At 41.2% G+C, this 14,021-nt stretch overlaps 1 protein-coding gene across 3 annotated transcripts in view; it reads left to right on the top strand.

The window, feature by feature from the left end:
- The window catches only part of NAPG (NSF attachment protein gamma), a 32,437-nt gene extending 18,971 nt beyond the window's left edge, over positions 1–13,466 (top strand). Inside the window, exons 9-14 of one of the 3 annotated variants that reach the window (XM_057504033.1) lie at positions 569–647; positions 2,140–2,219; positions 2,776–2,905; positions 3,962–7,626; positions 9,524–9,692; positions 12,287–13,466. In XM_057504033.1, coding sequence (XP_057360016.1) covers positions 569–647; positions 2,140–2,219; positions 2,776–2,905; positions 3,962–4,102 — 430 coding nt within the window. In that variant the 3' untranslated portion in view covers positions 4,103–7,626; positions 9,524–9,692; positions 12,287–13,466. Of the gene's footprint in view, positions 1–568; positions 648–2,139; positions 2,220–2,775; positions 2,906–3,961; positions 7,627–9,523 lie in introns of all 3 variants that reach the window. The other 2 variants (XM_057504034.1, XM_036880685.2) reach the window with 2 other exon arrangements.
- The last annotated feature ends 555 nt before the right edge of the window (positions 13,467–14,021 follow it).

Raw genomic sequence — 14,021 nt, 5'->3', positions numbered from 1 at the left:
GAGAGTAGATGGAAAAGAGGGAGAAGAATCAGAGGTGACAGGAAGACTTTCTCTAGCCTCGTCACTGCTGCGCTTTTGGCTCCGCAAGGCAGCCATGGAGCGTGCGATGGCCAGGAGGGTGCAGGAGAAGGGGGTCTTCAGCAGGCAGGCAGTGCTCTCAGGGCGTCTGGATAGCCTTTCTGTGGAAGGAAGGACATCTGGGGTGATTAAATCAGGAATTGTCTCTCCTACTTTTTACAAACGTTTACAGAGCAGTTTGTTGAATTTGATAAATTCTCATTAATGGATGATCCTTACCAGACTTTAAAACTTTCCATTTGAAATAATATATTGTTAAGTTCTTCTGCTTCACCTGTCTTCTTGATGCCCAAGGGAGCAAGCTGAGCATCTGAAAGACAAGCCAGATGAGCAGAGCTCATGGAAACATGGCTTATGGAGCAGTTGCTCTTGTAGCCTGGTAACTTCTTTAATTCTCTGAAATCTGTACTATCAAGTATAGTACAGAAGTGGCCTTTGCTATAGATGATTTAGAACTGCCTTGTTTTATAGTTCTTTGTTTTGTCTTTAGGTTTGATGAGGCGGCACTCTCTATTCAGAAAGAAAAAAATATTTATAAGGAAATAGAGAATTACCCAACATGTTATAAGGTATGCTTTGAAAGTGCTTATTTTTGACTTTACATTAGGTAGTTTTTCATATTGGTATAACTGTGTACCTGAGACTAGATTCCATGGATATTTGTCTATTTGTGTATTTTTTAAAAATAATACTTCATGGGCCTCTGTTTTTGGCCAAGATGAAATAGACCCACTGTAGACTACCTTGCTGATTACAAAACCTTAGGACAACATACAGAAAGCAATTACCTGCAGACTCTGAAAAGTGCATAAAAGCAGAAGGACTGTGGAGGAGCTAAGCACTTAGAAGCAACCAGCACAGGACTGGTTTCCAGCATTTTCCTCTATTTTATCTTGCAACACTGCCTTGAATCTCCCCCAGTCCTGGAGCTGGGCAATAGAGACTCCAGTAGCTAACACTCCCACAAGCCCATCTTCCTCATCTTCTAACCAGATGAACTGGGGAAAGAGGAGGCTCCATTGTTTTCCTCTCTTTTCTCTCTCTTGTCTTTGCTCTGAGGGACTAGGAAGATGAGCTAAGAGAGCAAGGAGAAAACCCCAGAAAGGAGAAGTAGAAAGAGCATTTGCCTGCGAGAGAGAAAGAGAGAGTGTGTGAGTGTGTGTGTGTCTATCTGTGTGCACGTGCATGAGCATGTGTGCCCATACAACTCCTGGGTTTACTCTCCAGCTGTGCCATGTGTGGGACAGACCCAGAGTTAGCAGAGCACAGGCTTTGAGAATTGAAGTAAGATGAAACCACCATCCAGGGGCACCCCTGCAGGACTCATGTGTGCAGAGCCACTGCCCAGCAAAGCAGACAGAACATGCATTCATTTCTGTCCATTCATTTCACCTGTGTCTACTTTTACCTCCCAGAGCAGTTAAAACTGCTGCTTCAAAGTCCTGACCTGATGATTCCAACATCTGGTCATCTCTGGGTTGGTGTGAATTATCTTTTCTCTCAACAACTGGGCATATTTTCACCATAATGCTTTTGTTGGCTTATAAATAGTATTGTTTCTGTTACCTAAAGTTTTCATTTGTTCATTTTTTTGGTAATATCTCTTTAAAAATTCCAAAGTGTAATTGTAGAATTATGGATGCCCCCTCTTTTCTATTTCCTTCTCAAGTTTAAGTCTATATAGATACTTAAAAGAAATTATCTTTTCAAAATATGTGGGGTTACAATCTAAGGCTTTGTCACTCAAAGTGTGGTCCTCACATGGGTGGTATCGGGAGAACCTAGGAGCTTGTTAGAAACAGCAGAATCTCAAGCTTGCTCCTAGCTAAATAAATAGCAGTCTTCATCTTAACAAGACCCTCGGGTAGTTTGTATACACATTAGAATTAGAGATACACAGTTTTGGAATAGTTTCCCTCAGATGTCCTGTGGAAGTTACTGCAGAATTTATAAATTAATCTGTATACAGATCAGGACTCTGAAAGTTAAATTCCAGATATCAGGAAATTGACTTTATTACATAGATACACACCTGGACCATAATTACCTCTTTTGTTGTAGAAAACAATTGCTCAAGTCTTAGTTCATCTGCACAGAAATGACTACGTGGCTGCAGAAAGGTGTGTCAGGGAGAGCTACAGGTAAGATGCTGACCATGCTGTCCTGACTTGCAGTGTTAACATTTCCATTTCTTAATCTAAGATTACTGCTTAGAAAGATATTCCTGGCCACAAAACTATTGTTTTTAAAGTAAATTTAGTAGTGACAGGAACATTTGATTATCATTTCAGCTCTTACAGCAGGGTTTTACAAGTTGTGTGTTCTTCCCTGTGTTTTCTCCTGGGGGATTCCATGGGAGTGAAAGACCTGAGTGATTTTGTTTTATTTGTCTTCTAAAAAAAAAAGAAGGAAAATAAAGTTCTCAGAGTATATGTTACAAGAAGATCACTTCTTGTTAGAAATACCTAAAATGGGGAGTCTCCGTCTGGGCATCATTGATGTTTGTTCTGTGTAATTCTTTGTTGTCGGGCCTGTCCTGTGTATTGTAGGATGTGTAGCCACATCCCTGGCCTCTATCCACATGTGACAAGTAAGAATGTCCCCAGACATTGCCAGTTATCTACTAGGGGCAAAGATATCCTTGGCAGAGCAGCATCTGTTGAGGAGGTGGAGAGATGTGACCTGTGCTTGCTGCAGCATTCCGGGGTTCAATGGGAGTGAAGACTGTGCTGCCCTAGAACAACTCCTTGAAGGGTACGACCAGCAAGATCAAGAGCAAGTGTCAGACATCTGCAACTCACCACTTTTCAAGTACATGGACAATGATGTAAGTGGCCTTTTGGTTAACTTTCTTCTTTCTTCTTGAATGGAAGAGGGTTTTAGTGAGATTATTTTCCTTCCCTGGACTCGTAAGATTTTCTCCCTCTGGTTTTCACCTCAGGCCACTTCTCAAAGAGGATGTTGGCATTTGTACTGAACTTCACTCTAGGTTTGGATTGTTTGGATGTCAGCCATGTGGGTTTACTGTCTAACCGTATTGACCATATGTGTACTTTTAAAAATCTGCCCTGTTTCTCAGCTTCTCCTTCCATCTGTTGGCCTCTATAGGTTGCTGAGTTTATTAAGTTTCCCTTAGGCTCACTGTCTGAAAGAGGCCCATCGTGTAGTGGCCTTCGTAACACAGTAGACTTGTTAGAATCCTACTTCTGTGACAACTAACTGGTTGTTAATTGTCTGTAAGCCTCAGGTAACTCTTCTGTAAAAATGGAGCATCTGGTCCCTGTCTTGGCAGCCTGTCGCAGAGTGGATTTGTTTGTATACAAAATATGGCCTCACATGGTGCCTTACACAGAAAGTGAGCCATTACTGTGGGTTTCTCTTCTGTTGCACTTCCCATTTCAGTAGATTTGTGAGCACTTGTTCATTTGGCTTACTCATTTGACTTTTGGCTTTAGGCTTATCATGGTATTAGATCAGTTTAAGACCTTTAATTTTTTTTTATAATGATATATGTGGAGGGATCAAACTTTTTCTAGACAAATTCTTACATAGACTTTTGTAAATTTGTGTATGTTAAAAATTTGACCCTAGCTTACACTCTTCATTTATACAACAGCTCTTTGTTCATAGGTACTACAAGTGTTGCTTAACTCAGGTGTCCCAGTTATGTGAATTACTTTACTTATGTGAGGTTAATTGATATTTTTGCCAGTTGGGCTCCTGTTGCATTGAGTTTTATCACGGTTGTTTTCCTATCTAGATGGTACTATTGGTTTTTCTGATGTAGGGAACTAGGATCTGTCTTTTATAGGTAACTGTTGTTGAGACATTGTGTATTGAGATCCTGGTTACCAGCTTTTGAGACCAGCTTTGTCGTTGACAGTATGCCAAGCTGGGCCTGAGTTTGGTGGTACCAGGAGGGGGAATCAAGAAGAAATCAGCAGCAGCAGCACAGGCCAAGCCTGAAGGCACTGCCCCCGGCGCTGAGGAGGACGAGGATGAATACGCCGGCGGGCTGTGCTAGGGCCTGGCTTCGCTTTGCACGAGGGAAGGGAAGAATCCCGACGCACCATCTGTGGACTTAGAACTTGTCAGGGGGTCCCAGACTTCATTGCAGTCTTGGTTTTGAATGCTAATAAATACTCATTTTTAGTTATCATTTCCCCAGATCACCCTGTATACCCACTACCTGTGGCACATTTTTTTTCTTACCATGGTGAGAGCTTTTCTAAGACACCAGCAGAAATTAACACAAAAATGTACTGTCATGTTTTAATGCAGTTGATTTTCAAAATTACAAGCCAAATTCTAGATAAATTCCATTCTAAACAAAAGGGACAATAGGCATAAATATTTTTTTCTCTCGGGCTCTTATAATTTATTGTTAGAGAATTTTCTTTGCATTTTATTTAACAGTTGCTGCTAAAAGTGAAGTTTACTGGTTAAACAAAATGGTATTTAAACATTTGTTTCATTTTCTTTTAAAAGGAAATTTATCCCCTTCTAGGTACATTTAAATTATTAAGTCTTTTCAGAGATAAGGTTGGTAGAAGAAGCTGTTTTGAGCCTTAAAATATCAATGCATCTCAAGAAAAGATGCATTTGAAGACTTATATGTAAGTTTGAAAGTTGAAGGTAGTATGTTAAAGTGATTCTGTAAATTTCATCAGTTCTTTCTGAAATAGGAGGTTTTTTCCCACCTAAAAAACCCACAGTGGCTATCTCCACACCCACTTGGCTCTTGACTAAGTGAGAACTGAGGACCTTTTTTTATGCATTCTAACAAAGAGGTAATGTTTCCATCAAATGTGTGTATGTATACATTTCTTCCCTCTTAAAATAATTCTGGTTCATTTAGAGTTGTAACAGGACAGTAATTTAATGTGAGAAATGCTGTATATGACAAAAATTTAGCAGAAAGGGTAAAATTGTTTTTGAGTTACTGTACTTATATTTTAAGTACTGTGCTGCCAGTATTTTATACTGGTATTTCCAAAATGTTATTTTTGAAGTTTTCCCTTTTCACTCTGTATGGCTTAGGCCCATCTCCCAGTCTGTTAGTCAGAAAGGGGCTCCAAACATCAGCAGTGGTTTCCTGTGAATTCGCTGTCTGTCTCTCCAGAGGGTCCTACCTGATGTGAGTGCAGTGGGCTTATTTTTGCTGGACTTGCTACAACACTTGTGCAGATCACTACAGGCAGCTTTAGTCACAGTTGGTTCCCTGGGAGAACATAGGCAGAACATCCTTGTTTGGGTGGATGGGTGGGTAGAAATCTTTACTGAAGGTCTGATTCAAAACACTAACATTTTGATTCCTCAAGTAGTTGCATAGCAGCTCATTTTCAGTAATTTGTATGGAGATCAACTTTGAACAGCTTCAGTAAAGCTGTGTTTAGGCATTTGTATTGTATGACGCATTAGTATTTCAGAGATCTCGTCATTGCTGCTCTACCCTTCAGATCCGGTCAGAAACTTCAGGGGTCTTATATTAATGCCCATTTAAATAATTTGTTTAAACAGATTTGGCACACTTAAAAGATATTTTAGACAATTTGTTCATGACCATATCTGATTCAGCCGTGGAGCAATGTTTTACTTTTGCTCTTTTCTTACGTACTAAACAAAAATGAGGAATGAGTCAAGTGCACTCCAGCAGCAGTGCACCTGAACCTCCTCACAAGAGGTTTCACACAAGCCCGACCTCTTCGCACCCCTGCCCATGTGTAAAAGCTAAAAGGCAGGACTGTTGGCATTTGAATCAGCCTTGTTCTGTGTGGTGTCTAGTTCAGAGCATTTATCCCCCTTATTTTTCCACTGACATCAGTCTTTATCCTTAGAGGTTAGTCAGCCATGGAAAACTTGGTGTTTACAACAGGAAAAATTGTTTTCCAGAACTCAAATCATCACTTGTACCAAAGTGAAAGTCTGCATGAATATGCTCAGCATCTAATAGTCAATATAATCAGTAAAGTCAGTCTACAGAATATATTTAATATATTGAATTAATTTGTACATTGCAGAGTATGGTATTTGTGTATGCAATCTGTGCTTTATTCCTATTTTTTTCTAGCTCTTTGATGAGTAGAATATTAAATGTATTGTTATAGAAATGCAGATTATTGCTTCTATAGGAAGATAATTATGAAAATAAAATCCGAAATATAAGTATGATTATTTTTATTATTAGTTGTTTTGCTTGTTTCTTTACTTTTTTCCAAGGATATCCTCTCAGTTACCTACAGGATTCTAGGTATGTACAAGAACAGTATTTGGTCTGTTCCCTTAAGTTACATGTCATGCCCTTTGGAATCAGTTAAGTACCTTTGAGAGTTGCTTTAAACTGAGCTTTTTAAAAATACTTACTAGTCATCCAGTTAGTATAATAGTGTATCATCTGCTACTTGGTGGAATAAAAGACTTTAATATATCTTTCAACAGAATAATTGCTTTCATTCAGTTAAATGAGGTAAAAATATGTGATTAAGAAGCTAAGGAAACTAATGTGAAATGGCAATGTTTTACAAAAAAGTCTGCACAGCACCTTAATTTCCAGCAGATTTTACTTGGACTTAATCAGACATTTATCGACCTTGTACTATGTGGTATTGTCTATGTCTTTCATGGAAGGGAAATCAATTATATGATTTGATATCTGGACTTAGTAGAAGTTGGAATAAGAGAAAGAAGTAATGCAGTAGAAGGAGTGGCTCTTGGACATAATGCAATTTTGCATTTCTTGCAGGACGCCTTGGAGTGTTCTGAGTGTCTTGTGTTGTCACCCTGGCACTCATAGTATTAAGATGAGACAACTAGGAAGGAAAAACAAAATCCATCCCCTCTTCTCCCGCAGTTGTTTTCATAGGCTAGTACCAATAAATGACTCAGTATTGACTTTAATTTGATGTTAAATTTAAGGACATTGAAAATGTCTTGAAAGAAAAAAGAACGTCAATATTGTAAAAGGAGAGAGCAAACGTCTTTCATTTGAATCTTTTTTTTAATGGCCAAGAGACCTTTGTGCATAGAAGGGTCTGACATGGCTTTTAGTTAACATTCAAGGACATTGAATAAAATTCCCCTAATCATTATCCCCACTGATCACCTTAGAGTTTAAGGCTGAAACATTTTAAATTACATCTATGAAATTTTCATACTTGCTTTTCCCAATGCTCTCAAGAGACCTAATTAGGTCAGTCTTAAAACAACTTTCAAAATCTTTGTAAGCACTTAACTTGTAAAGCATATAAGTCCAACTATTATACACATAGTAAATGTTATACATTATAAAAAATATACATAAAAGAAATTGAATTTCCAAATGTCTCAATACTGTTGGTGAACTTCAATTCTCAAATTAACCACAATTAAATATTTAAGATCAAACTCAAAAGGTTAATATGTCAGATTCATTTAAATGTTTCAAGAACCTTAAGTATAAACACAGATTACCACAATGATTATAAAACTCAGTCCTAACCTAACAGGAAAGAACTAGCATCATGGGGTTGACGTTTATCAATGTGAAATGGACTTCTACACCTACCCTGGGTAAGTTACTTAATTTACTAAATTATGGGGAACAGGTTTGCCGCCTTGGTGGGCCAGAATGCCATTGGGCCATAACAGAGAGTTCAGAGGCTGGAAGTGGGCCTTGGGTGCTAAGTTGTCCGGAAGAGTAGCCTTTGTTCTTGTGCTGCCAGTGGAGGGTGCCATGCCTGTGCCTTCCAGCTCAGGGGTTAGGCTCAGCGCAGTGGACCCTGGACTAGGGCATTTTTAAAACTTCATCCTATGCATTTTTTTTTAATAACCTCTTTCTTGCCCACTAAAACGCACTAGAAACCTTCTGCAAAGCTACTCCCCACCCAGCCAAGCACCACATCCTGATGCTTCAGATGACATGGTTTGTTATTACTTGGGTCAGGATTAAAATAAATGTTGATATTTTACAGAAAATTTGGAATATAAGACATAAAAAAGGCAAAGTGAGAAAGAAGTCCTTAAGATGACAGAGACCCTGCTCTGTTTTATAGTCTGATTTGGATAGATAGAATTCTGTAACTCTAGCTAGTTTGAAGATTTTTTTTTTTAATTGGTTTGGGTTCAAGGATTACCTTTATTGCCCAGTTGGTTTTTGTGTCTTTTCATAGTTCGTGGATTTTAGGCCATGATTCAGTAGTTTATACATTGATAAAACTCATAGTTCAGTAGGCATTATTTTATGCTTAATGAAATGACTACCACTACAGATAGTGTAGTCTGGATTATGAGGAAGGCTGACTTCCTATAAAGTGGATCAGTCATGAAGGGCCAGGTTATGCTGTAGTAACAAGCAATCGCAGAATCTCACTGGTTTAAAACAAAGGTTCATGTGTAGTCACGTTCCATGTGTCACAGGTCAGCTGAGGGCTCCATCCCTGCCTTCCACTGTGAGGGCAGGACAAAGGGAGCGTCGTGAATCACAGTGCTGGGGGAAGGACCTGCCAGCAATCAGCAGTCCACCCCATTCGCCCTCACCTGTTCACACAGGGGCCGGAACCTTAAGTCTCCCATAGGCCTAGAAGGAGAAGAGAGAACACCCCTTTGGGACGACCAAACTTACTTAGGCCTTAAAGCATCTGTAGTCAATTATGTTACTTTTTGTCAATGCTCATTTAGGATTTTAATGGAAGACAGTAAGTTAAATCCTAAAACAGTCACTGTTACCTTGTCTCACACACACAGTGATGTCACATATGCTGCCAGGTTCAGCCCTGATGGTCTGTTATCCCTGGGACAGAGGAATTACTATACTTTGAATGGTTTCACTGTTAAGATAATCTAATGGGAAATGCTGCTTGAATTGGTTTCTTGATTTTCTCTCCTGTATTTGAAAAAGGAAAAACAACTTCAGCAGGCCAACTTGGAGTTTGAGCTTTTCATTTAATTTTTAAGTAAGAACGTGAACAATTAGCTCTTAGAAGTATTAGAGGCCTAGCTCAGGCTGGTGTCTAGGTTAGATGCCTGTGGCTTCCCCCGGGGTGATCTCCAGGCTCTGAGAGGCACTGGCTGGGCCTGGCCTTCAGGGGACGTGGAGAGTAGGGTCTCTGTCATCTTGAGGACTTCTTTCTCACTTTGCCTTTTATGTCTCATATTCCAAATTTTCTGTAAAATATCAACATTTATTTTAATCCTGACCCAAGTAATAACAAACCATGTCATCTGAAGCATCAGGATGTGGTGCTTGGCCGGGTGGGAAGTAGCTTTGCAGAAGGTTTCTAGTGTGTTTTAGTGGGCAAACAATATCCCAGGACTTGGAATAAGTTGGCTAACTCGGAAGTTTTTCACGGTGTGTCCCCACCCTCCTGGCACATTTTGTTGTAAACTATTTTAATTGGTCTTTAAAAAGTGTATGACTTTTCTGTTAGAATTCACTGAAGCCAACTGAATCAGTATTGCATAATGCCAGGGCGCCAGCTTCCAGACAAGACTGTGATCGCAGCTGGCTTGCTGTGGATCTCCGACAAGCCAGTTTCCTCACTCAACAGCATGAGCATAATAACATCTACTCCAGTGGTGGTTTTGAGGATTGAATGAATTCCTAGGTGTAAAGCACTTAAAAGAGTAACTGACAAATGGTAAGTACTCAGTAAATACTAGGATAATGAATGAGATCATGAACTTTGTGAAAGGAAAGGTCAGTTTAATAATTCCAGTTTTGACAGCCAAATTTCCTCCGCAGCTTAGGCATTTCAGACTACAACGAAAGTCATTTTGTCTTGAGACCTCATTTTATTTTCATCATGGCCTAATAACGGCTGAGAACATGTCTTCGTTAGAAACTTCCTGTCTTTGTGCCTGTGGGCACCTCCTAGTTAAGCATCTGTGCCTCTGGTGAGCAACAGCGCTCAGGATTTGCTGATCTAGGCCACTGCCTATCCTCCCTTACCAGATTGTCTGGAGCCTCTCTCCAACATGATCCGTTGGAGACTAACATCTGCCTGCTTTTAAAGCAGGACCACTGGCTCTGAACCTGTGGGGTGTAGCAGATTGACAGCCCAACTTCTCCCTCCTTTTGGAAGCTGCACCGCCTCCCAACCCTGTGGTGGGCCCCCAGTAGTCATGTTTAAACAGTGTGTCCCACCCTTTCAGCCACCATTGTTTGGTCCCCAGATGGCTTCTTACTCAAGCTGAGTAAGTCAGGGTTCCTTCCCAAACAGTGTGGATTTGCTCTCACTATCCAGATTGTGCTCTCTCTCTCTCTCCTATTTTACTTTACTTTCTAGCACTTCTCAGTACTTGAAATTATGCTATATATTTATGGGTTTATTGTCTGCAAATGTGAGTAAAATGTGAGTAAAACTCCATTAAATTAAATGTGAGTAAAACTCCATTAAATTAAAATGTGACCTCCATGAGAGGGCCTTCTCTTCCTTCCCAGTGTATCTTCCAGAAAGTGCTTGGCACATAGCAGACATTGAATAAATATTAATAAATACATGAACAGAAGCCCTCAACAAATGTTATCCTGTTTGTTTTTATTGGAATTGGCTCATCTCTGGTCATGCTTTTCATCACTCTTAATTTCTATTAATATTTATCCAATACTTTTGAAACCAAATAAATGTAACATTGCTAGTTCATGAAAAATGTTCTTTAACTTAAGGGATTCCCAGCTTCCCCCTGCCCTCCATGCCCAATTTAGAGGGACTGAATACACTTTATGAGATAATTACGCAATGCACATTTAGGATTTAAAGATGTGTTCTGAGAAATATGCAAGCACATGGAAATGCATTCAGCTCCCTGCCTCCCTGGGCCCAGCAAGGGTGCCTCGGGTGGTTCTTGTGTTTCACATTCTCCAAATACAAGATGCAGTTTGACTGTGATTTCACAGGGGTGATACATCAGGGAGGGTGATTAAGAGAGAAAAAGAATTTGAGACAAAATTGGTTTGAACTGCCCTGTGGAAAACTGAACTTATATACAGACACCTTGCCTGTCCTCTTCACTTAAAGCCCTTTGGAAGCCTTTGGAGAATCTGGGCTTCCCGGTTCAGTAAGTGGAACAATCTATAGCTTACATTCTTTGCACTGAAGACCGTGACAGTGAGAATAGTCAATACTGCAATAGCTTATTGCACAGACAGCTTGTGGAATTTCCCTTTCAAGAGATTTCTGTTCATAAGTAAACTAGCGTTTCCCCTTGTCAGTGTGGTTAGGCTTGCTCCTGCTGCCAAGAGCTCCTTTCAGTGGCAGTTGTAGCAAATGCCACTTGGGATTTGGTGGAATATGACTTTAATTAAGGATGCTTTACAGATGTCACTGGGCAGAGTGACACCCTCACAAAACTGTGAGGATGAGTATTTTTAACCTCAGTGCTAATATCAAGCATAACAGGTGAACTCACAATTGAACAGTGATGTTTGGAACATTGTGGAAGCAGCTACATACTTTGGTATATTCCTAGACTTTGGAGGTGGTTATATAGCTGAGTTGGGTCTATCTTTTTTTTCTAAAATGTTGCATGTCATTCACTACCACAGTTTAGACTCAGTATTGCATATCAGCAGACATTTCAAGAAAATAAATACTATATGACAAAGGTCTTAAAAATGGAGCAAGAAATGAGCTGACTAAAATAAGCATTAGCCATTTTAAATTTAAGCTTATTAGAAAAGTTTATCATCCTGATGAACTATTTAATTCATATCCAGCCACTCTTTTGTCTATACCATTCTTGACTTCATAGGAATTCATGTTACCAATGTATAATTTATGGGCTTTCTGAGTAGATTACACTGTATTATTTATTCAATTGTTTGAGCAAACAATGTGCCAGACAATTGCCAGAAGCTAGGGGTATAGCTGTCAACAAGTAAGATCTTCATATAGTTACATTCTACTTAGAACAGGTTGTAACAAAAATATTAATGAAACATAAGTTTTGAGTGTACTAATTGATGTGAAAGAAATTGTTGCGTGCTGCACTTTTTCTTTGGGTGACATGAGAGAACAAAAAACACAGACAACACAGACAGACAATGGCTGCAGCCCCGATGTGGCGCAGCACCTTTATTTTTATACTGCCTTTCTCGGACCTCAGCCAACTGCTATACTCATCTTTCCCTTCTCAGGGGGGGCAGGCCAGAGCACCTTGTTGATTTTCTTAGAAACTGTCTAGTAAGCAGGGGCGGTGTTTTCACACGTCCTCAAGTTCTCTCTATTTTCAGAGTGAGGCGTCTTGGCTCGTCTTCGAGGACAGGATCTGTTTTTGTGGGCAGATAACTTCCAAGGACGGCACCGGTTGTTCTCAAGCTGGTGCTTTCCCATGCTGCATTCAGCCACGGGGGAAGGTGCTTTCCCATTCTGCCTACAAACATGTGAGAAGACAAAGGCCGTCCCCTACAGAAATAAAAAAGTCTGTGCCATAAAGATGAGTTGGGTTTATCCTCAACAGCTTGCTCAGTCTCAGAATGATCTCCTCTTTATATCCTCCACTGTCCCACCTCTGCCTTTACAGAAGCTGCTCAGCTCCAGGTTCGTCCTCATGGCAGATGTGTGCATGTTGGATGAGCCCCCTCAGAAGCCAGACGATGCTGTCATCCTACAGACATGTTTAAGAAGGGTATCCAGACTTCTACTTTCAGAGCTGAACATTGGCTTGCATAATTTAATGCTATAATCCTAACCAATTCTCTTGGTATAAACAGTGAGTTCATGTATCTGAGTTACTAGAGAAGAGTGTAGAAGGCACAAGAGGAGGAAATGAACAGCACAGAAGTGTTAGTGTTTCATCAAGACCCAACTGCCATTGACACAGTACACTTCTTACACCATCCATCCTTACTCATCTGTGTAAGCGTGGGTTGAGACATTGCCATGTGGCTGCACAGTGTGGTGAGCTGTGTGGCCTTGGCAGAAGGCACTCACTGTCTAGCAGACTCTGGACCTGCTCATTTCCTGCATCCTCTCTCATCCGCTGTGTGCCTGTGGGACAGCTGCAGAAGAGGCAGAAGAATTCACGGGCACAGATTGCCCTGATGGTCACTGCAAATTCAAGTGAGGATGGGGCAGGACGTTCAGAGTTACTTGATGTAGGGGAAGTCAGACTGAGCCGGGCACCTGGAGGAAGCTGTGTATCATCTGAGCTGCAGAGCATCCTGGTCCAGGATGTGAACAGACACCCTTCCCCAAGTGACCTAGGACTTTAGGCCTGCCAAGAATGTCCTCACAGCTGCTAGAGATCCCATCCCAGTCCTGACTCATACCCAACCCCAGCCAGCAGTGAGTCTGGGGTGTGGAGGTGCTTCCCAGCCAGGGCAGGCTGCATGATTTTCAGGGCCCGGTGCAAAATGAAAATGCTGAGCCCTTTTGTTTTAAAAATCAGAAAAAAAAGGCTTGTTCCTCTGCCTTGTGTCTCTCTTCCTGCCTGTCATAGTGTTTGCATTTGCTTTTCAGTATTGATCCTTTGGGAGCAGACCCTCATAGGGGTGTGCGCCCTGCAATGCAGCTTGACAGGTGTACGCCTGAGGCTGACCCTGCCCAAGCAACTCCGCCAGCAGGTGGGTGGGCAGGGGTAGGAGGTTGCTGTGAAGGAGAGCCCATCCTGGGGAGATGGGCAAGTGGGCTGGCATAGCCTCCACTGTCCCTTTGGACCTTGCTTACAAAACACAGATCCAGAGAGATCACTGAGAAAGTCAAGATGGCCCCAGGCACAGGCCCTGAGTGGAGCTTTGCACTGGCACCTGCCAAGCCCAGAGCCTGATGTGAGGCAGTGGGAGCAGGGCCTTTGGGCCAGACATACACTCCCCCCTCTAGGCATGCCTCTTTCAGGGTGGCTGTGCACCTAGAAGTCCCTTTTACCCCCACCCTGGGGTCACTCCATCCTGGAGGAGTTCCCCGGGCCTGGGGATCTGAATTCCCAGCCATCACAGAAGGGTGAGGAGGTGATCCTCCTCAGTCATC

This window comes from Manis pentadactyla, chromosome 6 (genome assembly GCF_030020395.1).
Source record: "Manis pentadactyla isolate mManPen7 chromosome 6, mManPen7.hap1, whole genome shotgun sequence".
In the NCBI taxonomy this organism is placed as follows: Eukaryota; Metazoa; Chordata; class Mammalia; order Pholidota; family Manidae; genus Manis; species Manis pentadactyla.
Note: the sequence above shows the minus strand (reverse complement) of the source record. Positions and strands in the feature narration are given on the sequence as shown.